At 46.2% G+C, this 23,914-nt stretch overlaps 1 protein-coding gene across 1 annotated transcript; it reads right to left on the bottom strand.

Moving 5' to 3' along the window:
• Positions 1-5,113: 5,113 nt before the first annotated feature.
• Positions 5,114-21,587, bottom strand: LOC117058106 (heterogeneous nuclear ribonucleoproteins C1/C2-like). The gene is given in 11 exon segments (XM_033169047.1): positions 5,114-5,493; positions 5,590-5,747; positions 6,433-6,534; positions 7,615-7,775; positions 9,228-9,275; positions 9,821-9,890; positions 12,396-12,488; positions 12,491-12,514; positions 12,517-12,553; positions 12,555-12,669; positions 21,470-21,587. Coding segments are annotated over 10 exon segments (858 nt in total). The 5' UTR covers positions 12,636-12,669; positions 21,470-21,587; the 3' UTR covers positions 5,114-5,409.
• Between the last annotated feature and the right edge of the window lie 2,327 nt (positions 21,588-23,914).

Here is a 23,914-nt window from a genome sequence, read left to right as displayed (position 1 = left end):
TCCTTCCTTCCTTCCTTCTCTCTCTCTCACCCTTCCTTCCTTCCTTCTCTCTCTCTCTCTCCCTTCCTTCCTTCTCTCTCACCCTTCCTTCCTTCTCTCTCACCCTTCCTTCCTTCCTTCCTTCTCTCTCTCTCTCACCCTTCTTCCTTCCTTCCTTCCTTCTCTCTCTCACCCTTCCTTCCTTCCTTCTCTCTCACCCTTCCTTCCTTCCTTCCTTCCTTCCTTCCTTCCTTCTCTCTCTCTCTCTCTCTCTCTCTCTCTCACCCTTCCTTCCTTCCTTCTCTCTCTCTCTCTCTGTCTCTCACCCTTCCTTCCTTCCTTCTCTCCCTTCCTTCCTTCCATCTCTCTCACCCTTCCTTCCTTCCTTCCTTCTCTCTCTCTCACCCTCCCTTCTTTCCTTCCTTCCTTCCTTCCTTCCTTCCTTCCTTCCTTCCTTCCTTCTCTCTCACTCACCCTTCCTTCCTTCCTTTCTTCTCTCTCTCTCACCCTTCCTTCCTTCCTTTCTTCTCTCTCTCTCACCCTTCTTCCTTCCTTCCTTCCTTCCTTCCTTCCTTCCTTCTCTCTCTCTCTCTCACCCTCCCTTCTTTCCTTCCTTCCTTCCTTCCTTCCTTCTCTCTCACTCACCCTTCCTTCCTTCCTTCCTTCCTTCCTTCCTTCCTTCCTTCCTTCCTTCTCTCTCTCTCTCTCTCACCCTTCCTTCCTTCCTTTCTTCTCTCTCTCCCTTCTTTCCTTCCTCCCCCCTCTCACCTTTCCTTCCTTCCTTCCTTCCTTCCTTCCATCCATTGGCGGGGGCGCCAGAACGTGATCTCGCCTAGGGCGCAAAAATCCCTAGCACCGGCCCTGCCTCCCAAGCCACCGCGGGAGGAGAGCGATCCCTGCAGAGGCTTAGGATGGAAGCCTGAAGCTTCCTTCCCAAGCCTCCCTCCCTCCCTCACCCCACACCCGTCTTCCTTCCATGCAGGCAGCATCTCCCTCCCTCATCCCACACCCCAGTCCTCCCTCTGTGAAAGTACGGTAGCATTTATTACTACTCAGGAGGAGGAGGATGCAGCAGCAAGATGAACATTTGGGGAAGGTGTGAATTACTGGTAGGGGTTTGACTTTAAATGGAAATTGAATGAGATTTCTCCCTCATTCCTCCCTCATATGAAAGCCCCCAGAGCTCTCTGCAATGAACAAAAAAGAAGAAAGTCCCACTTCTTTTGCCTTTATTAAAACAACTGTGTAGGTCCAAACCATACAGTCCTTAGAGCTAAAGGACTCGATGTGGGAAGCTCATATATTTCCATTGCCTGCCCCCCCCTTACTAGGGGATAAAGTCTCTCCTTATTTGTTAATGACAGTAATGGTGGTTCTTAATGCCACCACTGACTGCTGTTCACTTTACATTGTTGAAATATTATTCTGATATACTGGTAGTTTATTAAATAGTTTAGTTAGTACAACATTTGATTCAGAATATTTTTTTTCTTGTTTTCCTCCTCTAAAAACTTGTTGCGTCTTACGGTCAGGTGCACCTTATGGAGCGAAAAATATTGTATGTGGCCAAAATTGATTCTGGTATTCTGGAGTTAGAAAAAAGATATGGCAACTTCCAAAAAATTGAATTAATTGTAGAATACATGTCATTTCCATTAAAATCTGATTTGGACATTTAAAAAATTGTAGTCATTATCAGTACAAATTACTCATTGTGCAAAACATCTCTTGAAAATGAGATATTAACTCTGAAAAATGACGTTTTTTTGAGGGCCCGTGCAGAATAATCATCATTTTGGAAGTTTGTGCCTAGACAGAAATTTCCAAATTTAGAAGATGCAGTGAAATTTTACACTCATGTTTTGGTTCTACTTATTTGTGTGAAACTGCATTTTCATATTTAAAAATGACGGAGAGTAAGCAACGTTCAAACATGACAGATGAGCACCTTAAGGATTCCCTGAAGCTGGCCCTGACACAGTACTCACCTGATATTGAACAGTTGGTTACTGAAATGGTGATGCAGGTGTCGCACTAACAAAGGATGAAGGCATGTATTTTTAAAGAACTCTTGATAGGCAGGTTAAAGGAGTGGGTAAAGGAGTTTGTGCGGAGTACAGATTTGTGAGTGCTTTTATGTAATTCTCTCCAAAGAAATCTGTAAAAGTTTCTGTTGTCCCCCGCAAAAGGTTACCAAATCTGGTCACCCCCCTTTCCTCCCTAAAAAAAATCAACAACTTTGAGCCGAACCCCCTAAAAAACGGGGCATTCCAATCCTCATCCCAAAAAGGTCAACAACTTTGAGCTGAACCCCCAAAAATGGGGGTAGATCACTGCCAGATTTTAATTCTGAAAGTAGATCACAGTCTCTTGGGAGTTGGCCACCCCTGTTATAGTCTTTGCGAGAAGGAAAAGACACACTGTAGGGCACCCACCTCATATTTCAGCTCTATATGCTTTTCAAGGCTCTGATGAATTCTACAGAATCCAAGTTTTACTCAGTTCCTTTGGAAAAAAGCAAGGTGTGCGCACACACACTCTTTCTGCCTGTGTGTGTGCTCAATCCAAGGAAGATGACAAAAGTAACCAGAGAAATCCAAATGGCCTAAAATGATTGGAGACCTCTGTTTTGGTATTCCTGGAAGGGTGTTGATTGACACTTGTTGTTGTTCAGTTGTGTCCGACTCTTCGTGACCCCCATGGACCAGAGCACGCCAGGCACCCCTATCCTCCACTGCCTCCTGCAGTTTGGCCAAACATGACACTTAGTAAATACAAATCCATAGTGGGGAGTGTTGTTGTGCTCAGGTCTTGCTTGGGAACCTGGTGGACCATTGAGAGCAGAATCATTGACTACATAGTTGTTGTTTTTTAGCCTGATCCAGCAGGGGGGATTCCTACAATTTTATGGGATTGCTGGAGTACATGGGCCCTTGGTCTGCTCTTGCAGGTTTCTAGCTCCTGCTTTTAGTAGGAGTAAAAAAGCAGCCAGCACACCTCACCCAGCATATCTAACACCATCCTAGTCACTCATGCCATATAATTTCTCGGAGAAATAAACAGGAGTCCATCACATTGTCAAGATCAGGCAGGGCAGAATATATCAACTTGTACTCCTTCCTCCAAGTGATGGGATCTGGCTGAAGAGCATTTCACATGGCTGTGACCAAAGACATCCAACTCTGCTGTGATGAGGGCCGGAGCTCAGGACCCAAGTGCTGAATACAAGTCTGTTGCAACTCTGCACAGGGCACACCCCTCACCAAGGCCCTGTTCTGCTTATTGGAGGATATTTGCATAGATGTCATATGCCCTTGACCTGTATTAAGTCTTTGCCTTGCATGGTAGAAGATTTGGGGGGGGGGGGCGGGGTTTGTTGGTATTTTATATTACCAATTGCCCTGGCCCTACTCACCACTAGCATGTGGTCCCTGCACTACTACCCATGAGGCACTGCAGCCCTCTGGCTGGAAAAACAACCACCCACATTCCCAACCCTAACTTGGGGAAAGTTGACTACAAGCCGACATTTTTCTGCAAAAGAAGGCCAGGCCAACAAAACAGCACGCAAGATCTTTCATTTTATCCATTGCAAGTGCTTCACTTAGTTCTCATATTGCAGCTATTTGTGGCTATGCTTTTATGCTCCACACATTAAGGCTAATTGTAAAGAGAAGCTACAGGCCATTAAAGCTTATATTATTATTAATTAATTAATTAATTAATTTTGTATACTGCCCTGTACCCGTAGATCTCAGGGTGGTTCACAGAGAAATGCAGAACTACAAACAGGGCTGGGGCATAAATTGCTGTTTGATATTGACATTGTAATGTAAGCATTTAGAGGAACAGCTGGATCTTATTTTATGCAGCTGCATAGATTTAAATGATTGGCGTTCTCCTATTCTGGTGTGTCAATGCCATCATTGCTTTCAAACTCGTTCAGCAACACACAAAACACACGTTAATTGAGTGGCTTTTTGTACATTCATGTTGGATATCCTGCTCTACAAATCACTTTTCCTTGGCTCAGTGTTTAGACCCCGGGATGTTCACTTACGCCATAATGTAAACAAGGGAAATCGAGGAGGCCAGACCATGCCAAATGCACAACACACATTGCAGTTAGGAACACAGAAGTCGTTACCTCAGCAATGCTTGCAGCCAAGTGCTTCTTTAAAACATTACTAACCACGTTTGCATCACAACTTTCAAGCGGGGTTCTCACACGTTCTAACCCATGGGTAGGCAAAACTGAGGCCTGGGGGCCAGATCCAGCCCAATTGCCTTCTAAATCCAGCCCGCAGACAGTCTGGGAATCAGTATGTTTTTACATGGGTAGAATGTGTCCTTTTATTTAAAATGCACCTCTGGGTTATTTGTGGGGCATAGGAATTTGTTCATTCCCCCCCCCCAAAAAAATATAGTCCGGCCCCCCACAAGGTCTGAGGGACTGTGGACCGGCCCCTCTGCTGCAAGTTTGCTGACCCCTGTTCTAACCTCTTCCCTGCCTAACACCTTCTGCCCCCAGAACTGTTACTAGGTGTGAGGAAAATAGCTGCAGCATTGCTGGCTCTCAGATGGTAATAAAATGGAAATGTTAAGCTACTCTTCCATGTGTTTTACAAAGATGTTGTGCTCAAGCCACTTCAGAAAACTTTCAGTAATTCTTGCTGCCACCATTTTTTTTTTTGGGGGGGGGTTAATTTTTTAACTGAATAAGCACTTTCTACAAGGAGACCGGCATTTGCTTACTTTTACGACCGCACACTGTCAAAGTATACCCTATTACCAAGAAAATATTAGTGACTAACAGTGAATTTATAAGACACGCAATTGTCCACAATTACCGTTTCCTTCTCAACAAGAAGCCTAGTGTGGACCCAAATGACAGTCTTCTCATTTCTATCACCCGCCTTGAAGTCAGCTGTAGAGCTCTGAAAATGTATTGGTGACTGTTCAAAACCAGTATTAACACACACACACACACCACCTTTTAAAAAGGGGACGTGATTCGAATCTGGCCTCAGAGTACTGAAGGTTAGCCTTTGCAGCTAAGAACGGCAACATCACACATTCGCACAGCCCGCATGCGAAGGCGATCCCTCCTCACAAATAAACAAGAGGCAAGCCATTTAAAAACAATACGTCCTTTTTAATTGTTAAGTCAATAAAGAGGTATCAAAATTAAAAGAGGAGAATTACAGGGGATTTAACTGAACTACTAGGAGAGATTTCGGGGGTCTGGCCGGGGGGAGGAGAAAGAAAGGACAGATGCAACAGAAGACACGCCATGAACACACGGGGCTCTGGGAAGGAGGGAGGGAAGAGGGCAGTGAGGAGGCAGCCGACAAGGGGCTGGTGAGAGGCTCAATATCAGAAGAACGTCGGTGTTTGTTGAGGAGGAGAGAGGAGAGGTGTGCTGGGCGCTTAGGAGTCGTCTTCGCCATTGGCGCTGTCTCTGTCGTCTTCGCCTTCTTCGGGCTCCTTGTCATCCCCCTCGATGGACTCCAGCTGAGAGAGAGAAGGGGACAGGCAGAGGGGCCGAGTTAGCAAACAGGGAGAGCCGCGCTCCTCACTCCTGGCTCTCTGCCGCCTCCAGCTTCGTACCTGGTCGTCTCCCCGGTCTTCATTGTCGTCATTGTCCAGCAGGTCCCCTTCCTCAGCGGAGTCATCTGCCCCAGTCTCAGACTCCATCTTGACATTGCTCTCTTCTTTCTTGGCCGAGCTGCTGCTTTGCTCCTCCTCAGACTTGTCATTCTTCAGTTCTAGGAAGGGAGGATATAGAGAGGAGGGGTCCAGCAGGGTATCGGAACCGCTCGCCTGCTCTCCTAAGCTCTTGGGGTTGCTGCCCCACGTGGAATTTTCCTACATCAAGACTCGTCAAGCCAACCTAACGCCTCTGGTGAGCCGGAACATCCCAGAGGCAGAAGAGCTTTTATAAGCTGGAAGGAGGTTGGTTCTTCCTAGTCAGGCCACCTATGCAAAGGCATGGTGGGGCCGGCAGCTTGCGACACATCTGTGAGCAAGCAGCTGCCATGGGTTCATTTGCAAGGCTGTTGTGGAGAACTATGGCTGTACGCAAAGGGCTTTGGCAAGGTGGCTGCTCTCCCCACCGACAATAAAGACGAGGGGCCATAGCGCTGCCCTCCTAGCTATGGACAGCTGTTAAATTGAAGAGCAGCAAAGGAGCATCACAAGGTTGCTCTCCTGGAAACTCAAAACCAAAGCCCACCTAGAAAACCACCACGATTACGCAAGTCAGATATGCGTCCCCAGACAGCCCGTTTCCCTCCCAAACAAGGTGCTCTCTTTATTGGGGAGGAAGCATAAAGCCTGAAGAGATGCTTCAAGCCAAATTCCCACAACCTTCAGCCCCCCAAAAGTCCCAAGCCCATGAAGGGCTTCCAGGGTCTTCCCCCCGCCTCCCAACCCTTTCATTTGACTGTTTACTTTGATCTTTCTCTATCTTCTCCAGGCTTTCCAGCAGGGAATCCACTTTCTGCTTAATCTGGGTCAGCTCCTTCTTAATGGTCTGCAGATCATCTCCTTTCACTGAAATAAAAAGGACAGGAGCACACTGTTTATTGGAAGCACTGATACCCAAGACTTAGCTTTTTTGAACATAGGCACTCAATGCATATGCCAAATATATTCAGCATCTCAACAACAGATGCTGAAAGACGGCTAACACAGATATAAATCTGGAGATTAAGTGAAGCATTTATCCCAGGGAGAGGAGGTTTCCCCACTGTTCCTTCATCTCAACCCACCATTAAAAAGAGATAGGGAAATAAATAGTGCTGAAAAGCAAAGAAAGGTGCAACTGTTGCCAGGAGTTTTCAGGTGTCCCTCTGAAACTAGGACAGAGAACAGTCTGGGGTAGTGAAACTTTCTCACTCTCTTTATGGGCAAGTCAGCAATTTACTCCAGGAATTGGAATTGGAAACCTGCAGCCCTAGGGCTACACATGACCTTCAGCCCAAGCTCACAGCATGTGACCAGGACAGGCCTCAGACTTCACCCTCTCCCAGCAGCTTGCTGGGCAAAGAGAGAGAAAAGGGGGGCAAGAGGGTAACCCTGGCCACTGCCAGCTTCAGCATGCAGGGCCCCGTTTCAAATCAGGGAAGACTTTAAACTTGTCGGATCTAATTTGTTAATTAGAAGTCTTCCAGCAAAATCCAAGTACAAAAACATAATTAGAATTACAAGAGCAGGGTGCATCTGAACCTAGGAATTGGGTTGTTTTGTACCACCAGGACTGAATTGAGCTTATGGCCTTTTCACAAACGAAATCACCGCCTGACTATATATAATTCAGTAGCCTAATTCAGGTGGCAAGAATCATTTCAGTTGCTGCCATTGTTAACCGAGTGGGAAGCAGAATCTGTTGCACAATACCCAGTAGATCCCGATCTACCTTCTGCACACCCCAGTTCCAAATGGTCCTTCTGCCTTGCCAAGAGAACAGTTCTAGCCAATCCCCAAGGATTTTATGTAAGGCTGCCGCAACATTTAACCACCAAGTGGCACTTTGTGTGACTTTTCTGAATCCCAGTTTAAGTCCTTGTGCAAGAGAAAGTGCCCCCACCCCACTCAAATCACCTGCGCCTAGCCAGAAAATTCAACACATACACTTTCCAGACTTGGAAGACGACCCCCGCTGCCCACTTTTCGAGTTGAAACCGCTCTTGCCCCTGCGGGAGGTGTTGCCAGAAACCCGTTGGCGTTTGGAGGGCACCACAGCCCTGGCAATGGGAGGCGGAGGCGGCACCCGCGCTTGGTAGCTGTACATCCTAGGGGCACAAGAGAAAACTGCCATCGTCAGAAGCCAGCACTCAATTCCCTACTGAAACTGCCTCTTTGTGCTTTATACTGCATGTGTGCATCCTCTGCCCTGGGCCTCTCAAAACTCATTGTTTTGCTCATGGGATCTAACCAATAGCACTCCCTTTTAGAGTTCGCTCAGGAGAGCAGGATCTACTTCCATAGCACTTGTAAGGCCTGTAGCACACAAGGACCTTCCTCATCCACAGAATCCTGTTCCGTGAAGTCGCATGAGGATGACTCGTCCGTTCTGCATGCATCCCTCTACTCCCAAAAATAAAACCAGGCGACATCTTCCTTCATGTAAGTTCAATCTGCTTCTTGCTCATGCACAAGCTCAATGGCTGTGGTTCCTCCCTTCTTGGCATTTGGAGGCAAACTGCACCGGAGATCTATGGAAGGGGCAATGGCTCACTGGTGGCTCCCAGGCTGTGCATGGGTAAGTGTCCCAGGAAAGCTCCCTCCCTACACCAACCTGAGAAGATCAGGCAGATATTCTGGGCAAGAAGGTTAAGACAGATCCTTGCAGCATAGAAATAATAATTTTATTATTTATACCCCGTCCATCTGGCAGCTGCTTTCTACCAACTCAAGAGTCCTGGCATTGGGACACCATGACTGGCAGCAGCTTCAGTGGCGGCTGGTCCCCCAAGGGGACTGGCAGGAAGAAGGTAGGTGCAGCCACAGCCAGCAACAGGCACGGCCAACTAATTCATCCTCCTCCTTTCTGAGTTCTATAATGACAACAAAGAGATGGAGAAGGAGGAGGAAGGTAGCAGATAGAGCCAACCCCTGGTTTGGTTGAAAGAGGATGGGTGGGGGCCAGTGGAGTTGGTGGGGACAGTATTTTGTTTGCCCCCATGAACCAGCCTCCACTGAGAGGCTCTTCAGGACTGCTGACAAGGGACTTTTGCAGCCCTACGAATGGACAGCAGGGAGGTACTCAAGGAGCTTCTACCTACTGACCTGGCACTCTACCACTGACCTACGACCCCTTGCAAAAACCCTTTCTTCCTCCCCAGACTCCTTTTGGCCAAAGAAAAAGATGCCTCCACTTTTCCCTCAAACACTGCCCTCCTGAAGAACTGCCATCTCCATTCCTAGTCATCCCTACGGCTTCTACTATGCATCCCCTTGTCTTCCTCACCGTTAACGGCAGAAGGTTCTTAAAAATATGACAAGCGCCACCAGGAACCCAGGATCTGGCTAAGTGCCTTGAGCGAAAATGGAAATTCATTCTCAGGTCATTATACTCTATGCCAGAAAAAGGAACCTACACCTGGAATGTTTTGGAAGGAGGGAATTGAAAGGCCTCATCTATTTGATGCTGACACAACAGAACAGTGTACTGGTGCCTTCCTCTTCTATCAGAAGGAACGAAGCATGTACAACGCAGCAAACAGCATTCAGGTAAACCCTACCTGTCGTAGTAGTCACGCTGGAAGTCATAGTCCAGGTCAAAAGATGACCTGAAAGACAAAGCACATGAAACATGGTCAGGTCTCAGGGAGACCACCAGGAAAGGAATCCTGCTCAGGAGGGCTGAAGGGAACAGGCAATCCGTTCGCTTCCCATTATCAGGAGTCCATTTCCAGTCTGGCATATCAAGGCTAAACACAGTTATCACAGTGCAAGAGCAAAGGCAACCCTGCGTTTATCCAACAATCCCTCTGTCTGTCACCCACACTTCAAAGCCACCTGAGCTTTGCGCTGGGATCCAAGATAACAAATAGTAACTCCTGCAGGTACAAAAAAACACTCTTCCACATGGCCTCTCACATTCACATGGATAGTTGCTTGCACACATGCACATGTACACATACACACACCTCTACACACTCAGCTTCATTTCCTTGCAACCAGCTAGACAATTAAGACTACAGAGACATTGCTCACTACAGGGCACAAAGCCAGAGAAATAAAAAGAACAGAAATGTAAAATAATGGGGAAAAACATAAGGGTCCCCGACCTGACTAGAGGGGACGGAGAAGGTGGTGCGGCTACTGACCCTACATCTCTGTGGCCGATCTCTTCACCCCAGCTTTGCCCCGGTTCAACTTCGGCTCGGCAGCCAGGTTAATATCTGAACAGAGACACACAGAAAGAGACATGCCCATTTTGAAAGCCGGCATCTCACAGCTCTTGGAACAAATCGAAGCCTGCCATACATCTGGGCACTAATGTGTTGCTGAGCTCTCTCTGTTATGGGATGGAACACATTGCCCTAAGAGATGGTATTGGACAGGCACATCCAACAGGTAGATCGTGATCTGCTGGTAGATCACTGGACATCTGTGGTAGATCACTGGTAGATCACTGGCTCCCCCCAAAGAAGCTCAACAACTTTGGCTCCCCTAAAAAATGCTCAACATTTTAGCCCTTCACCCCCCCCCAAAAAACAGGGATTTCCTCCCGCCTCAGAAAATCCCAACAACTTTGAACTGAACCCCTAAAAAACGGGGCTTTCCTCCCTAAAAAAGCTTAACAACTTTGACCTAAACCCCCCCCAAAAGGGGGTAGATCACTGTCAGTTTTTAACTCTGTGAGTAGATCGCAGTCTCTTTGGAGTTGGCCAACCCTGGTATAGGATACGCTGCTAAAAGGTACAGACAACATAATGCCCAGTCGCAAGAGAGCCGGGAGGGTAGAAGACAAGCTATGAGCCATTAACTTTAAGCAGGAACACCAAAAAAGGCATTGTCTTTGGCAAAAAAATGATACTGAATAAGACATCTTGTCTCAGCCAGGATCTTCAGCCACCTGCAGTTGCAACACAGACACTCAGCTTCTTACTGCTGGGTGCAAAAGTGCAACTCTTTCCCGTTGCAGCAAATCTAAGCCACATAGTGACAGAACTAATATATTAAGCAACACTTCCAAAGTAAGAGGGTTCACTGAAGGATGGATGGGCTACACCAAACAAACAATTGTTTTTCCACAACACCTGTGGGGGGGGGGAAGAGTGGCAGGAAAATGTTGCCTGGCAGAGGAAACACTGGAATGAAAGACAAGCAAGGCTGAGCTTGCCCTGGAGCAAGCTTGTAAATAGCTGCTCAGAAGACTCATGTGCAGAGTGAAAGTGTGTCCCAGTGACTAGGCAGGAAAGCTACTCTAAAATGGAAGCGCACCGATATGCCATTATGTGACTACTAACAGATTGAATGGGCAACTAATCAGTTAATATCTGTGGGCAATTAAGCTACTTGTACTGTTATTTTACAGGGCTACGGGCAGCAGGGGAGAAAAGACCAAGCTGCTGGTTTCTCTGAAGATCAGGGATGTGGCTTTGTTGAACGGAGGGATTGGAATTGTGGCTTTCAAACAGGGCTGCATAAACACTCTTAAGGCTTGCCTAATGAAACAATGAGCCAATTACAGTATTACAGGGATGCTGGCTACGCAAGTTGTGTCTTCTTTCCCTGTACTTAGGCAAACCGGTGAACTGCCTTGAAAGAGCAATAAAAAAAATGCTTTGCCTGCTCCTGCTCAGCTTTTGGAGAGGAGTGGGGTAGAGTAGCACAAAAGAAGATTGGTGCCAGGCTCCCTGCACCAATCCCAGCATTGCCAAATACATATACTGTATATTCTGGCATATAAGACTACTTTTTAATCCAGGAAAATCTTCTCAAAAGTCGGGGGTCGTCTTATACGCGGGTGGAGAATATCTCAAACTCTATATTTTAACTGGAAAAGTTGGGGTCGTCTTATACTCCCAGTTCGTCTTATACTCCGGAAATACGGTAAGTTAGTCTCAAAAGGGGAGACAAGGGAAACCACAAGAAAGAGCTGGGTTGTAACATTCTGGACCCTAGTTCAATCCCCCCTGACTTGCCCAAGGCATCCAAGGCTAGGAGCATCCACTCTCCTAGCTTAACACCACTTGGATGCTGTGAGGAGCAGGAGGAGTGCCATAAACATACACAAAAACACCACACATACAGAGGAAGAAATGAAAACCTGACCCAAAGGCTAGCTCTACATGGTGATCAACATTCCTTATTTCCATAAAAGCCAATCAAGGCTCCAAGCTGCCTTTCTCTTCCTCACCAGCCCAAAATGACCAACAGCCCTGGAAGGATCTCGGGAAAGAAAGGCAGATGAAAAAAAGAAAAAGAAATCAGAACCTGCTCCTTCTCCATCCTGTAGAATGGATAATTAGAATTCGGGTACACTTGATAACGGCTTCAAAATGCGTCAGCTAGAAAAATTAGAAAAGACAGGCTTGTACCCCACCTTGTCTGATGTTGCGCTGTGTTTACCATGTTTGATGTTACTTGTAAGCTGCCTTAGAAGAAACTGTACCTTGAAAGGAGTGGAATAAAACACAATAAGATAAACATTGGCAGCACTCTCACAGCTCAATATCTAGCTGTAATTCTGACTTCCTTGCTCTCCTCTTTATAGACTTGCCACCTCCAACTCGTTGTGTATGTAGTTGTTTTGGCTCTGCTAGCAGAGAGTGGGGTTGTTATTCCAAGTAGTGAAATGAGGCAATAGAGAAGCAAGAAGAGGCTCTGACAAAAGGAACTGGTCAATGATTTCAGCCAGGCCTAAGAAAGGGGTAAGCGAAAAACCACAAGGCGCTTACCTAGGACCTGGCCTGCGATCATCCTGCCATCTTCTCCTGCCACAGCAGCACGAGCGTTGCGCTCGTTCACGTACTGCACGAAGGCAAAGCCTTGTGCACAGAGCAGCCCACGATCTTGCGTACTTGGAGAAGATGGCCTCCACGTCCGACTTCTTCACACACTAGCGTGTTGAGATTGCCGAGGAACACGCGGGAGTTCAGGGAGCGTGGGTCTGTCTTGTTGGTGACGTTGCTGGCCATGACTCAAGTATGCAGCAGGAACACAGGCTTGGTGCTGGAGGAGGAAGGTTGTCAGAGAAGGAAAGCAGTCACACGGGATTTCAGCATCTTGACACATTTGCACACACGCAGCCAACAGAATACACACACACACGCAGCCTGGCAGGAAGCGCTTTCCCCCTTTGAAACGAGAAGCTATCATCCCTGAGGCATGCTGGAACAATCTCAGATCCATCCTGCAAGCACTAAGGTATAGCAGTATTGCTAAGCAACTGCATTTCCCCTTTAAAACAAAACAATTGCCATTAGGCAAAGACCATTATTCATAAGGCACTAAAGGAAGTGAGGTAGCTTTGCCACCAGCCTGCCATGGAACTACCCACATTCTCCCACAAGACACACCTGTGCCCATGACAAGCATAGGCTGTGCATGATATTGTGGTCTAAGCTAGCAGTGATATTCCAAGATGTGTGGGTCTCTTATCACGTCAGACTGGTCCTCAAGAGAAACTCAACCGCTAGACCCTTGTTTCAACGACAAACATATTGTGGGCAGAATCAATTTTACTCCCAGCACTCAATTTTGTTACTTCAGCTTTCTAAGGAACACAACTACAGAAAACCCAGCCCAAGTGCAGATGAAGCCGATACAAAAAGCTTAGTCACCAGCTAGCAGAATTTCTAGTAGTGAGACAACTCACACACAGTTTTCTCAACGTCTTTCAAAAGCAGCAAGTGGAATGCTATCTAACTTTGGGGCCTCCATTATAGAACTCGCTTACGACAAAAGCGCCAGGAGGACCTTGCTGTGATCTTTAGATTCATTGTTAAACATGGAAATGAGATTCTGGTTCTTGTCCCAGCCTCATTTCACCACTTACATTGAGCAACAACATGGAGCCTGCTCATCTACACACATCTCTTGCTCACACCTAGTTAACATAGTTATACTTAGATATATTTTTAAAGCGACCAGTGGAAACTAACATAAATCAGTATTGGAACTTCATCTATGTACAAACTCAGAGGTCTTGTAATACATCTGAAAGTAGTCTGGGAAAGAAGTTTCAGCATGGAGGAACATTCAACGCTGCTCATCACATTTTCTCTCACATGCGGGCACACACATTCTCCCCCCCCCCCCAAGCTATTTACAAAAATCCAACAAGGCAATGCTTTTTAATTTCCTGCTCTCACTTTGGCACATTAGGTTCTGTTGCATGTGATACTCGACAACCCAGACCCGAGCCATCAAGTGAACACAGAGTGGGGGACTGATTGTTAAGTTTCGCTGCTGGAGGTCCATGTTCAGATTCTTTGTCCAGCAACGAAACTCCCAGAGGCTCATGAATGCTCTCTGCCTATACTTGCTTCACAGGACTATTGCAAGAAGATGAGAATGGAGAACAACCTCTGGATAATGATCTTTCAAAAGACTCAACGCTTTCAGTTCCAGCTAGCAGTTATGTTTGGGCAGAGGCAAAGACTAGCACATGATTTTTGTGATCAGAAACAAAGTAAATGGTGTGTGTGTGTGTGTGTAGTCACAGCATACACTGCAGCCAAAGGCCAGTGAAACAGGATTAACAGCAGAAGGTGTATATGGAACTGACAACATGCAGCAAAGCACAGGGACAGAAATTAGATTTATGGTGTTATCACCTTTCTGTGCGACGTCAAGGTGGGATGAGTGTTTCGTTAATCATCCTCTACCAAAAGCAATTCTAATGGCCAAACGCCAAGGGCAGTCAGCCCTCTCTGCAAGGCTCCGAGGAGACCCAGCTTTAAACTCTGCTTATGTATGCATGCAGGGTTTGATAAATCCACTTGCCTCCTCACTGTACGTGACTGCTTCCCCCCCAACTGATGACCATCCCTGCACTTCCAACCCAAGTCCTGTTTGCAGGGAAGTAGCCCTCTTCACCACCAGCACCCCACCCAATGCTTCAGGGGAAGAAACAAGGTGTTTTTATGTTACTGGGCACTTGTAGTCTTATTTTTCTGGTGAATTTTGTATAATGTACGCTTTTATCATTTTAAGTCACTCTGAGACATTGTAGAAAGAAACAAATAAATGCAGTAAGTAACAACAAAAACAACACTCTCTCTTTCTCTTGTAAGTTGGGCTTTTGTAGCCCATGGCTCCCTCCTGCCAAAAACAGGGGAGAGGGATAAAGGAAGAAATTACTGTACAACTCTTTCTTTTCTGGAGGAATGAAGAGGCAATCTCTTTCCTGTCCAGTTCAATTCATGATGGAGGCAGCAAGGAGGTGCTGACACTTTCTTTCAGAAGTCCAACTCACGGGGGGGGGATCTCCCCCTCCCAGAATCAGAAGAAATGTAATTTTGCTCCCAGGTGTTTCCACAGAAAGCATCAACTGTGCTTTGCTGTTCTCTCTTTAAAATTTCTATCTATCTATTATGGGAAGGGGGGTATTAGCCCTCCTTTATTCCCTTTCCTGCACAGATAAAAGGGTCACTTCCATCCGTTCCCATAGGTGTTCTCCTACATCAAGCTGCAATTTTGCAGAAAATGCCAGGAGTCTCTCTCTGCTGCCTTTGGCAAAAACCCAACAGGAAGAAAACAAATAAACATTCACTCTCTCTCTCAAATTAGGCTTTGGCAAATTGCAGCAAGCTGAGGAGGCGGCAAGGAATGACTAGGTTTCCTTCCACAGGTTTTTTAGAAGATGCAGGGGGGTGCTGCTTTCTTCAAAAGTCCGGTCCACAAGCTCTCTGCATTCTACAGCTCTCAGGGAAAGCAGAGGGGAGCAAGCCATGGTGGTAGCAATGAATGGGTTTGACACACAAACCAAACCAAAATGTGCTGGCTGCCGATTACACATCTGTAATCCTGAGTTACCATGCCTCAGCAAAGCCATATTATGACCGCAAAACTAGTTCTGAAGAGAGGCCCCATGACTTTAGCTGGCACCTGGCATGCACTTCTTCTGTTTGTCGCTGTCAGGACCATGCTGTACCCAAGGCATAAAGAGCGACTATTATTATTAACCAGAGCCTTTATCAGCCACCACCACTACCCTTAATAATGTTCATGATGTAACTTTTCACAGTTATTGCCTGAACTTGCTTGTTTCGTTCCCGCCCTGCCTTTCTCATGTCTATCATAAGTCTGCGGGCAGAGACTTCTTTTAATCTCTGCAATGCATCAAGGTAACTTGGGCACTGTGACATACTCAATTATTTTTATATGTAACTCAACTGTTAAAAGAGATTGTTCAAATCTGTTAATTGGGGTCAAGTAACGGGCAAAAGATTCCAAGTATGTGTGCATGCACTGTAATGTTAACACAGAATTATACTCTGGGAGTTAGTTGTTTGCCACTTTTTAAAAAAAAAAAAGAAAGAGTCCCCACACAAAACTGCCAGTTCACCCCCACCCACAAGCCCGCTGCAACAATAAAGAGCTTGGTTGCTGACTTGGTTTTGCTCCCCAAACCAACACCCCTCCCCCCACTTCTGACCCTTAAAGTGGCTGCATGTTCAGAAGGCAATGAAGACCTGAACATCCACTCAGATCTGCTAACAGTTTTGCTTGAAGTGCAGGTGTACTCTTTTCAGCAAGGCCTTTAAAAAAGATGGCTGGAAGCCTGGAAGTAAGCCAACTCAGCCCCTTACCATCAGCAAGATGGGGTGTCGCTCCATGCAGGCTCCGCAGGTAACTGCCCTCTGCCAATCCAGACTGGGCGTCCATGACGGTGTTTTTAAGGAGGGACGGTGTGAGGAAAATCAAGATGGGAACTGAGTACGAGACAGGAAGGGGGCGGGTCTGACCAAGGGAAGGCTGTCACTGCTAGCGAGCGATCAGCACCACAGACACATTGCAGCAACATTGAAAAATTGCACAGAATGAAATATTAAAAATGAAAAATAAAAAAATAAAAAAGTGTAGGAACTTCCTGAGATGTTCAAACAAGTTCTGGAGAGAATTGGGTTCCGTTCTTAGCACCAGGCAATCAGGGAGGGATGGAAAAAAAGAGTTAAATGCGATCATCCACTTTTTTAAAAAAATGCGTTTTTCAAACCTGTTGTGTTTTCCCCCCAAGGGTTTAAAAGGCCCAGAGTCAGTTAGGACCACTCAGAAAAACTCCATTTTCATCCGGTTAAAAAGCACAGTCATTTTTTTTTTAAATCACCACCATCACACACATCATCATAGTCCAGTCACCACCATCATAGTAGCAATAATATCAATAATACTAGCAACAACGATAAAAAGGAATCAGTGGAAAGGCAGGAAAAATGGAAAAAAAATTGAATAACTTACTGTAGCGAGATCCAAAAAAATCTCGCTGGTAAAAAAACAAATAAAAAGCCCATTAGAAAAACCGGAGTGTAAAAGGTCAAAGTCAGTAACGATTTTTTCTCCTCTCTCTCTCTTTCATTTTTCTGTCCCTTTTTTCCCCCCTCTCACCCTCTTGTTCCAGCCATGGTTACGCAGAACCAGGCGAGAGCTCCCGGCAGGAAACATCCAAGCCCCTTTGAACACCATTTCTAAAAATGCCTGAGAGGATCTCATGCGAGGCTAAGATTCCTCCTCTAACCCAGCTGCTGCAGGAAAAAAAAATGATTTTTTCCCCAAAATTAACATCTTCAATCCAGCTCTGGCTTCACTGCAGGCCACCGGGCCGCAAAGCCACCGTTGATAAAAACGCTCATTCTAAGACATTGGAGGTGTGTGCGTGCGGTGGGGTGGTGGTATTTTTTTTAATTAAAACAAAAAACCACGAAGCTGAGCTCCATTAAGGAAGGGTTGGGGGTTCGCCTTGCTGCCCTGTGAAGAGATAAGGGACAGGATAGTCAGGTACCCAAAAACGTTGCCCACATCTCCCAGTTCCCCCCCCCCCGCAGAGAATGCCAGTCCCACGTGGCTACCCCAAGCTCACAGCTGACGTCAAAGGCACCAGGAAGCTTGTGGTAGGAGTGGAGTACACTGAAGCTCATACACAGATACCCTGAAGCAAAGATGGAGGAGGAAGACTTCAAGAGATTCTGATGCATGCACTGAAGGAGAAGCAACCTCTACAAACCTCATAAGCATTAAGAGCATGAGGTCACTGCAGCCTGATGCTCTATGCATCACTCCCCAGAAGTGTAATGCATGCACCCACCCACTGGTTTTTTAGCATCATGTTCAAAACTGGAACAATCCTAGTCCTGGTACCAATTTTGATAAGCCATTAATTAAATTCGAGCCCATCTGTTTTATCGCCTTCCCACCCAGCATTTAATGCCAGGAAGTACTGCATAAACCACCCAGATTTACACTTTAAATAAATAATCCCCGGTCCTCAGAAGAGAAATTCATAGCAGAACACTCCTTTCTCTACTGTGCTATATTACCCCGAGGATACAGGGTAAGTTTAGTGCAGTCAGCAAGGCAGGGAAAATAACAAAGGGAGATAGGGGGCAGGTCATTTTGGAATTACTTGGCAAAAGTGATAAGCAAAACAGTAGAAGGTTGTTGATGCCACACATTTTTGATGACAGCTTCAGCAAACCGAACTGCTCTTTTGGACCAGATCTACTATGGAGACAGGTGATGAGTATGTGTGGTGCTAGGAGGGGGATTTCCAGCCTTGTTTCCTCAACATTACTGGGGAGGTCAATGCATGTCCCTGCAGAAGAACCCAGACAACCAGTTCTACCTCTTCACCCTTTTGTACAAGTTCTCCCAAATGGAAGGAAGAAGTTAAGAGAGAGAATGGCTAATGCGTTCAGATTCTTCTACTAAGCATGACCCAGCACTGGAGACTTGGATTCAAACTCCTGGTCTTGTGCAAATCCTGTGGCAGCTCCTTACAGAAAGCTAGTTCAATCTTGCACAAACACTTGGCGGGCTTCAGCTTTCATACCTAAGGTACCAGGAGACTCATGCCTCCCTCCCACCCCATTCCCGCTGCAAACCATACAACTAATTGAATGGAATTTTCAGTAATGGGCTACTAGTTCAGTGCTACAGTTACCAATAAGACCTATGTGCTGCAAGCTAGTGAGCACCCGGACCTGTCCAGTCAATGAATGGGTTTTTGGCACACCTGATCCTGCCTATCTCTGTCTTCCACATGAACACCATGTCCTACCTCAAAGTAGGATGGTAGCTCAACATGATGTTTCACCAATAAAAGTGCTGTACAAATTACTTCTAAACTAACAACATGGTTAGCAGCCATGATTTTGAGGATTCCAATGAAGCAAGATCAGGCTATTGTGGGCTTCCCCAGGAACAGAGCAGTTAACCCTACTTTAGCCCTGTTCCAAAGCTGAACCCAATTCATTCCTTAACAATTAAAAAACTTTTAAAATGCAAATCCACATTCAAGACAGGCAGTGCAGCTGTACTGAATCAATTGCAGCTGGCAAGGCAATATACAAAAGCGTTTTTGACTCCCATTGTTCCAGTTACAGGTAGGTAGCCGTGTTGGTCTGCCATAGTCAAAACAAAATAAAAAATAAAAAAAATCCTTAGCACCTTAGAGACCACTAAGTTTGTTCTTGGTATGAGCTTTCGTGTGCATGCACACTTCTTCAATTAGATTAGTTCAAGACCTCTGTGTAACTCAGAAGCTTGCATATTGCTAAGCACACAAAACAGACCCAATATAATAGGCCACCCCAAATTATACAAAATCTAGAGCAATAATGACAGCAATCTATACCAGGCCATGGAACTACTAATGTTTTCTTTCTTCTTCAGAAAAAGCAGCAAGGAGTGGGGTGGCAGCTCTAAAGATGAACAAATCTAAAAATAATCTTTATGTCCAGGTTATTTTAATGACCATATCTATCCACAAGCATTCCTGGGTCTGAGATCTTTGGGGCAGCCTTCTCTGGCTTGCACTACCTTCACAAGCACATTTGGTGGGAATGCAGGAGAGGGCCTTCTGGGTGGCTGTCCCAAAATTTTGGAACTCCCTAGAGAAGCTTGACTGGTTCCTTCCTAACTGTTCTTCCGCTGGCAGGTGGAGACTTTTTTATTCCTAAAGCCTTTTCAGAACTGTTTTTAAAGAAAGGGCTTTGAGTAGTTCTGTGCTGCTTTTACTATCGTATTTTAGTAGATTTATTTTTACGGTATATTGTTTTAAATCAATGTCTATTAATAACTTTTAAACTTCTGTGTTTTATCCATGTTGTTTTAGTTTCTGAAACCCCCTTGAGTCCTGGTTCTGTGAGAAAGGCAATAATATACAATCTTGCTGCAAACCTATCTACGCTTACTTGGAAACAAGCCACATTAAGCTCAGTAATATGTACCTCCAAGAAAACACTTAAGATTGCACAGCCTATTGATGTGCACAAGGCACTCTGCTTTTGCAGCAACTGATTATTTATTAAAGAATGCACAGACCCTGCTTCTCACTGTATTTCTCAATGTGACAAACATGATCCTCTGGAACTTTTATTTTTTTTAACAAAAAAAAGTTCATTATTTCTCACCTTAAGCGCGATTAAATCTTGCAAATTAATTGCATGCATGGCAGTTTAATAGCGCCTTCTGTACTGTTTTTTCCCAGTGCGAAAAGCTTTTAATCTCCGGGGCTTGCTTAGCAGGTTCTGGGAGGCTCTTGAGAGATCTCGCAGGAACTTGGGATGGCCCAGCAACAAGATCTCAAAGAGCCTCCTGGAACTTGGTAAGCAAGGTGGAGAATTTTAAAGCTCTCTGCCTTGCTTGGTAGGCAGGATGGTCACATGAGGGCAGTTTGAAGGAGGTTTCAGATACCGGTATGTATGTTTTTTCTTACGCACTATCCCCAGAACACAGCCTCTATGCAAGATGCTAGCATACTTTAGTTAAGCAACAGTCTGTATGACTTCTAATTTTGCAGTGTCTTGCAGGCTGAATGGCACAAAGGCTATACAGGGCCAGGAGACCTGAGCATGTAAGAGCAGCTTTACTCCAGTTGTCACTAGAGAGCTTCCAAGCTCAATTCCATATGCTGATGCTAACCTGTAAAGCTCTGAATATTTGTGGCCAGCTTCTGTAAAGGACCACCCTTAGCCCTTACTGCCCTCCCCTAAGCTATTAGGCTGGTGGGCTCAAGCGTGGTGGTACCATGGCTCTGAAACTCCCTCCCTGCAGAGCTAACAAAGCCTTCAAGCGAGCCTCAAAAACTCGGTATGTTGCAACCTGCTACACTTTCCCCAGTTGTTTTTATGTCACTCATTCCTGACTTGTTGGTTCCTCGGAACTCTTAATTATTATTATTATTATTAAACAACCCAAATGCATTTCAATTGGATCTCCTCCAGTTGTGCACTGCCTTGTGAGGACTAAGATGCAGAATATATATGGCGCACCCCGCATCTCTTCTGCCATGTTTATTCATGAAGCAGCCCCACTGAGCTCAGAAAAGCGTGGTCAGGAGCGCAGCCTACATCAGACCACTAATCCGGATTAGGCCAAGAGGGGCGTGCGGGCGCCATGCCTTCTGCACGGGAAAGGGAACGCAGGCAGAAATGTCACTTCCTGACCCAAGCCAATAGCCTCACGTGGGTTTTTATCCCACCGCCAACTAACTCTTTCAAGTTAATTCATCCTCCTCCTCCCCCGCCCAAGTACAATGGTCTCTTCCAGAGGCAACACATATGAATTAGCTCGGAACGTACCATTTGGACTAAGCGGGGGGTGGGGGAAGAGAGGGAGAATCTCTCGATCTTCCCATTTCCCTGCGAAGGCCGGAAGGGAGACACCAAAGTGGCGGGAGAAGAAACAAGAGAAAAGGGCGGTACCATTATTAACTCCCCCCCCCCCGCGGCCGAAGCGCGAAAAGGAAAGAAACGTCGCGCTCGTTCCTTGGCCACCTGAGGCGTTAATATCCAGGCAACGAACTCACCAGGAGGCCCCAGCTCCGAAACGGCGTCGTTTTCCTTATCTATAAGGCTTTTTATTTTCCTCCTTCTTCTTTCACATATACCTTCGCCTCATCCACCGCTCCGGACTCTTCACAAAATGGCGCCCCCCCGCCCTCTGCCTCTGCGCCGCGCAGCCCGGACGTAGCGCGGAGCGGCCCCTTTTCATGCTACGCCGCCCTGTCATTGGAACGGGGCTTTATATGGGTCGTCGTTCATTGGCTAGCATTCACTCTCAATCAAATGGGGGGGCCAATAAGCGCCCGCTGAGGTTGTGAAGGTGAGGACGAAGCAATAATAGGGAGAGGGAGAGATTTGCGACGTGAAAGGCAGGACTCGAAACGCGATTGGCCAGCAGGGTGTCGCTCTGTGTTCCGTTGTTCGCTTTGTGAATTGACAACTGGGCTGTCAGTCCAACCTTCCCTCGCAGTGATTTCTGCTGTTCATTTATTCCCCACCCATTTATTCCCCAACTTCCTTTTCTGAATGGTGTCCATCCCTGCCACTCATCTCTTCTTGGTTTGTGATAGGTCGAGGTCTTACAGGCAGAGACCAATGGCGCCTAAAATAAAATTAGGTAGCTTCACGTACATCCGGCTCCCTTGGGGAAGTAAGTCTCCATTTCCTACGAGCGAATGACGTAAGTGAAGCCTCGAGTAGTCATTGGACAGCGCGCAAACCTAACGCAATTGGGCCCGTTAAAAAAGTGAGCGTAACTTCGGCTTTGCTCAGCCATTAAGTGCTTGTCCTGTGCCTAGACTCAAATTTTGATTGGTATGTTTGAAAAGTATCCCGCCCCATAAACCTGCCCCTTTATTTTATTTTACTGTACCTTGCAGACCTCCAAGTACAACCTCATTTTAATTATCCACCTTCTCCCACATTCTGTCTTGAGATTGTAGCTGCCTGCACATCATACATTTTAAGGAAATGACTTTACCCCAAGTGTCCTGGGAACTGTAGTTTTCCCTTCACAGAGATGAGAAAGTATAGTTCCCGTAATTTTTTTAAAAATAAAAAAATTGGGGGGGATATATACAGTATGTTAAATGTACAGTACCGTATGGCATGGGACATGGGTGGCGCTGTGGGTTAAACCATAGAGCCTAGGGCTTGCTGATCAGAAGGTTGGGGGTTCAAAGCTGGGTCCCAGCTCCTGCCCACCTAGCAGTTCGAAAGCACGTCAAAGTGCAAGTAGATAAATAGGTACCGCTCCAGCGGGGGTAAATGGCGTTTCCATGCGCTACTCTGGTTTGCCAGAAGTGGCTTTGTCATGCTGGCCACATGACCCGGAAGCTGTACGCCGGCTCCCTCGGCCAGTAACGCGAGATGAGCGCTGCAACCCCAGAGTTGGACACCACTGGACCTAATGGTCAGGAGTCCCTTTACCTTTACTGTATGGCGCAACCCCAGAGTCGTTCGCGACTGGACCTTTACCTTACTGTATGTACATAGCATAAAAGCAGCTGAGTTTTCGCCTCCCCCTTAATGATTTGTTTACTATGCCCTATAAAGAATTCTGGAGAAGTTAGTTTGGTTCCCGTAAGGTATTACCCTATGGCGGGTTTTAAATCTTAAATTATATAGGTCTGCACTGTTCAGGGCTGTGCTATGCTATACATTTTACTGGGAATTGCGTTCCACTGAAATAATCAAAAGTTCTTCCCAGTACTCTTGAAACTAAGTTTAAGATACTGAAGACAGAAGAAGTGTGCATGCACACTGTTACAGAAATTTAGGGGGGGGGTCTTCCAAGCAAAGTCTCCTCCCGAGCAAACTCATTGCTGTATGGAGTGATGCCCTTAAGGGAACCCATCTCTCCGCCATGATCCAGTAGGTGAGAGACCATGTGCACAGGGAAAGCCTCAGCAGGTAATCTGTGGGTGCTTCAGGAAGCCACTGGGCTAATATCCCTCAGCTGGAATCCCATTGTTCTCTCCCAGATAAGTGCTCAAGGTATCCTTGCCAATACTTAACACCAATTCACATTGGCCCAGGGCTATCTCCCTGATTGCTCTGTTTCCCCCATATGTTTTTCCTATATGTTTTTCCTATATGTTAATCACGTAGTGATGATGATTCCAAACTGTATTCTGGGATATGATAGGAGTTTTTAAAAGTTCTTGTAACGCTGCTCTGGGTGTGCAGTTTGACTGTAACTTATTGCGCAATAAACCCTGTCTTGTCCTTGCTCCAGTGGCTGGACTTCTTTTATTTAACTCCACAGAAACCAGTGGGCTTATCTCCAAGGGCCAGGTGCCTGGGCCGTTCCACACCTGGGATTTTCTGTTTACAACACAAAAGCTTATACCCAGAACAAACTTAGTTGGTCTCTAAGGTGCTACTGGACAATTTTTTAATTTATTTCGACTGAATCAGACTAACACGACTCCCTGGAAAAGACCCTGATGTTGGGAAAGATGGAGGGC

Source organism: Lacerta agilis, chromosome 14 (genome assembly GCF_009819535.1).
Source record: "Lacerta agilis isolate rLacAgi1 chromosome 14, rLacAgi1.pri, whole genome shotgun sequence".
NCBI classification, from domain to species: domain Eukaryota; kingdom Metazoa; phylum Chordata; class Lepidosauria; order Squamata; family Lacertidae; genus Lacerta; species Lacerta agilis.
Note: the sequence above shows the minus strand (reverse complement) of the source record. Positions and strands in the feature narration are given on the sequence as shown.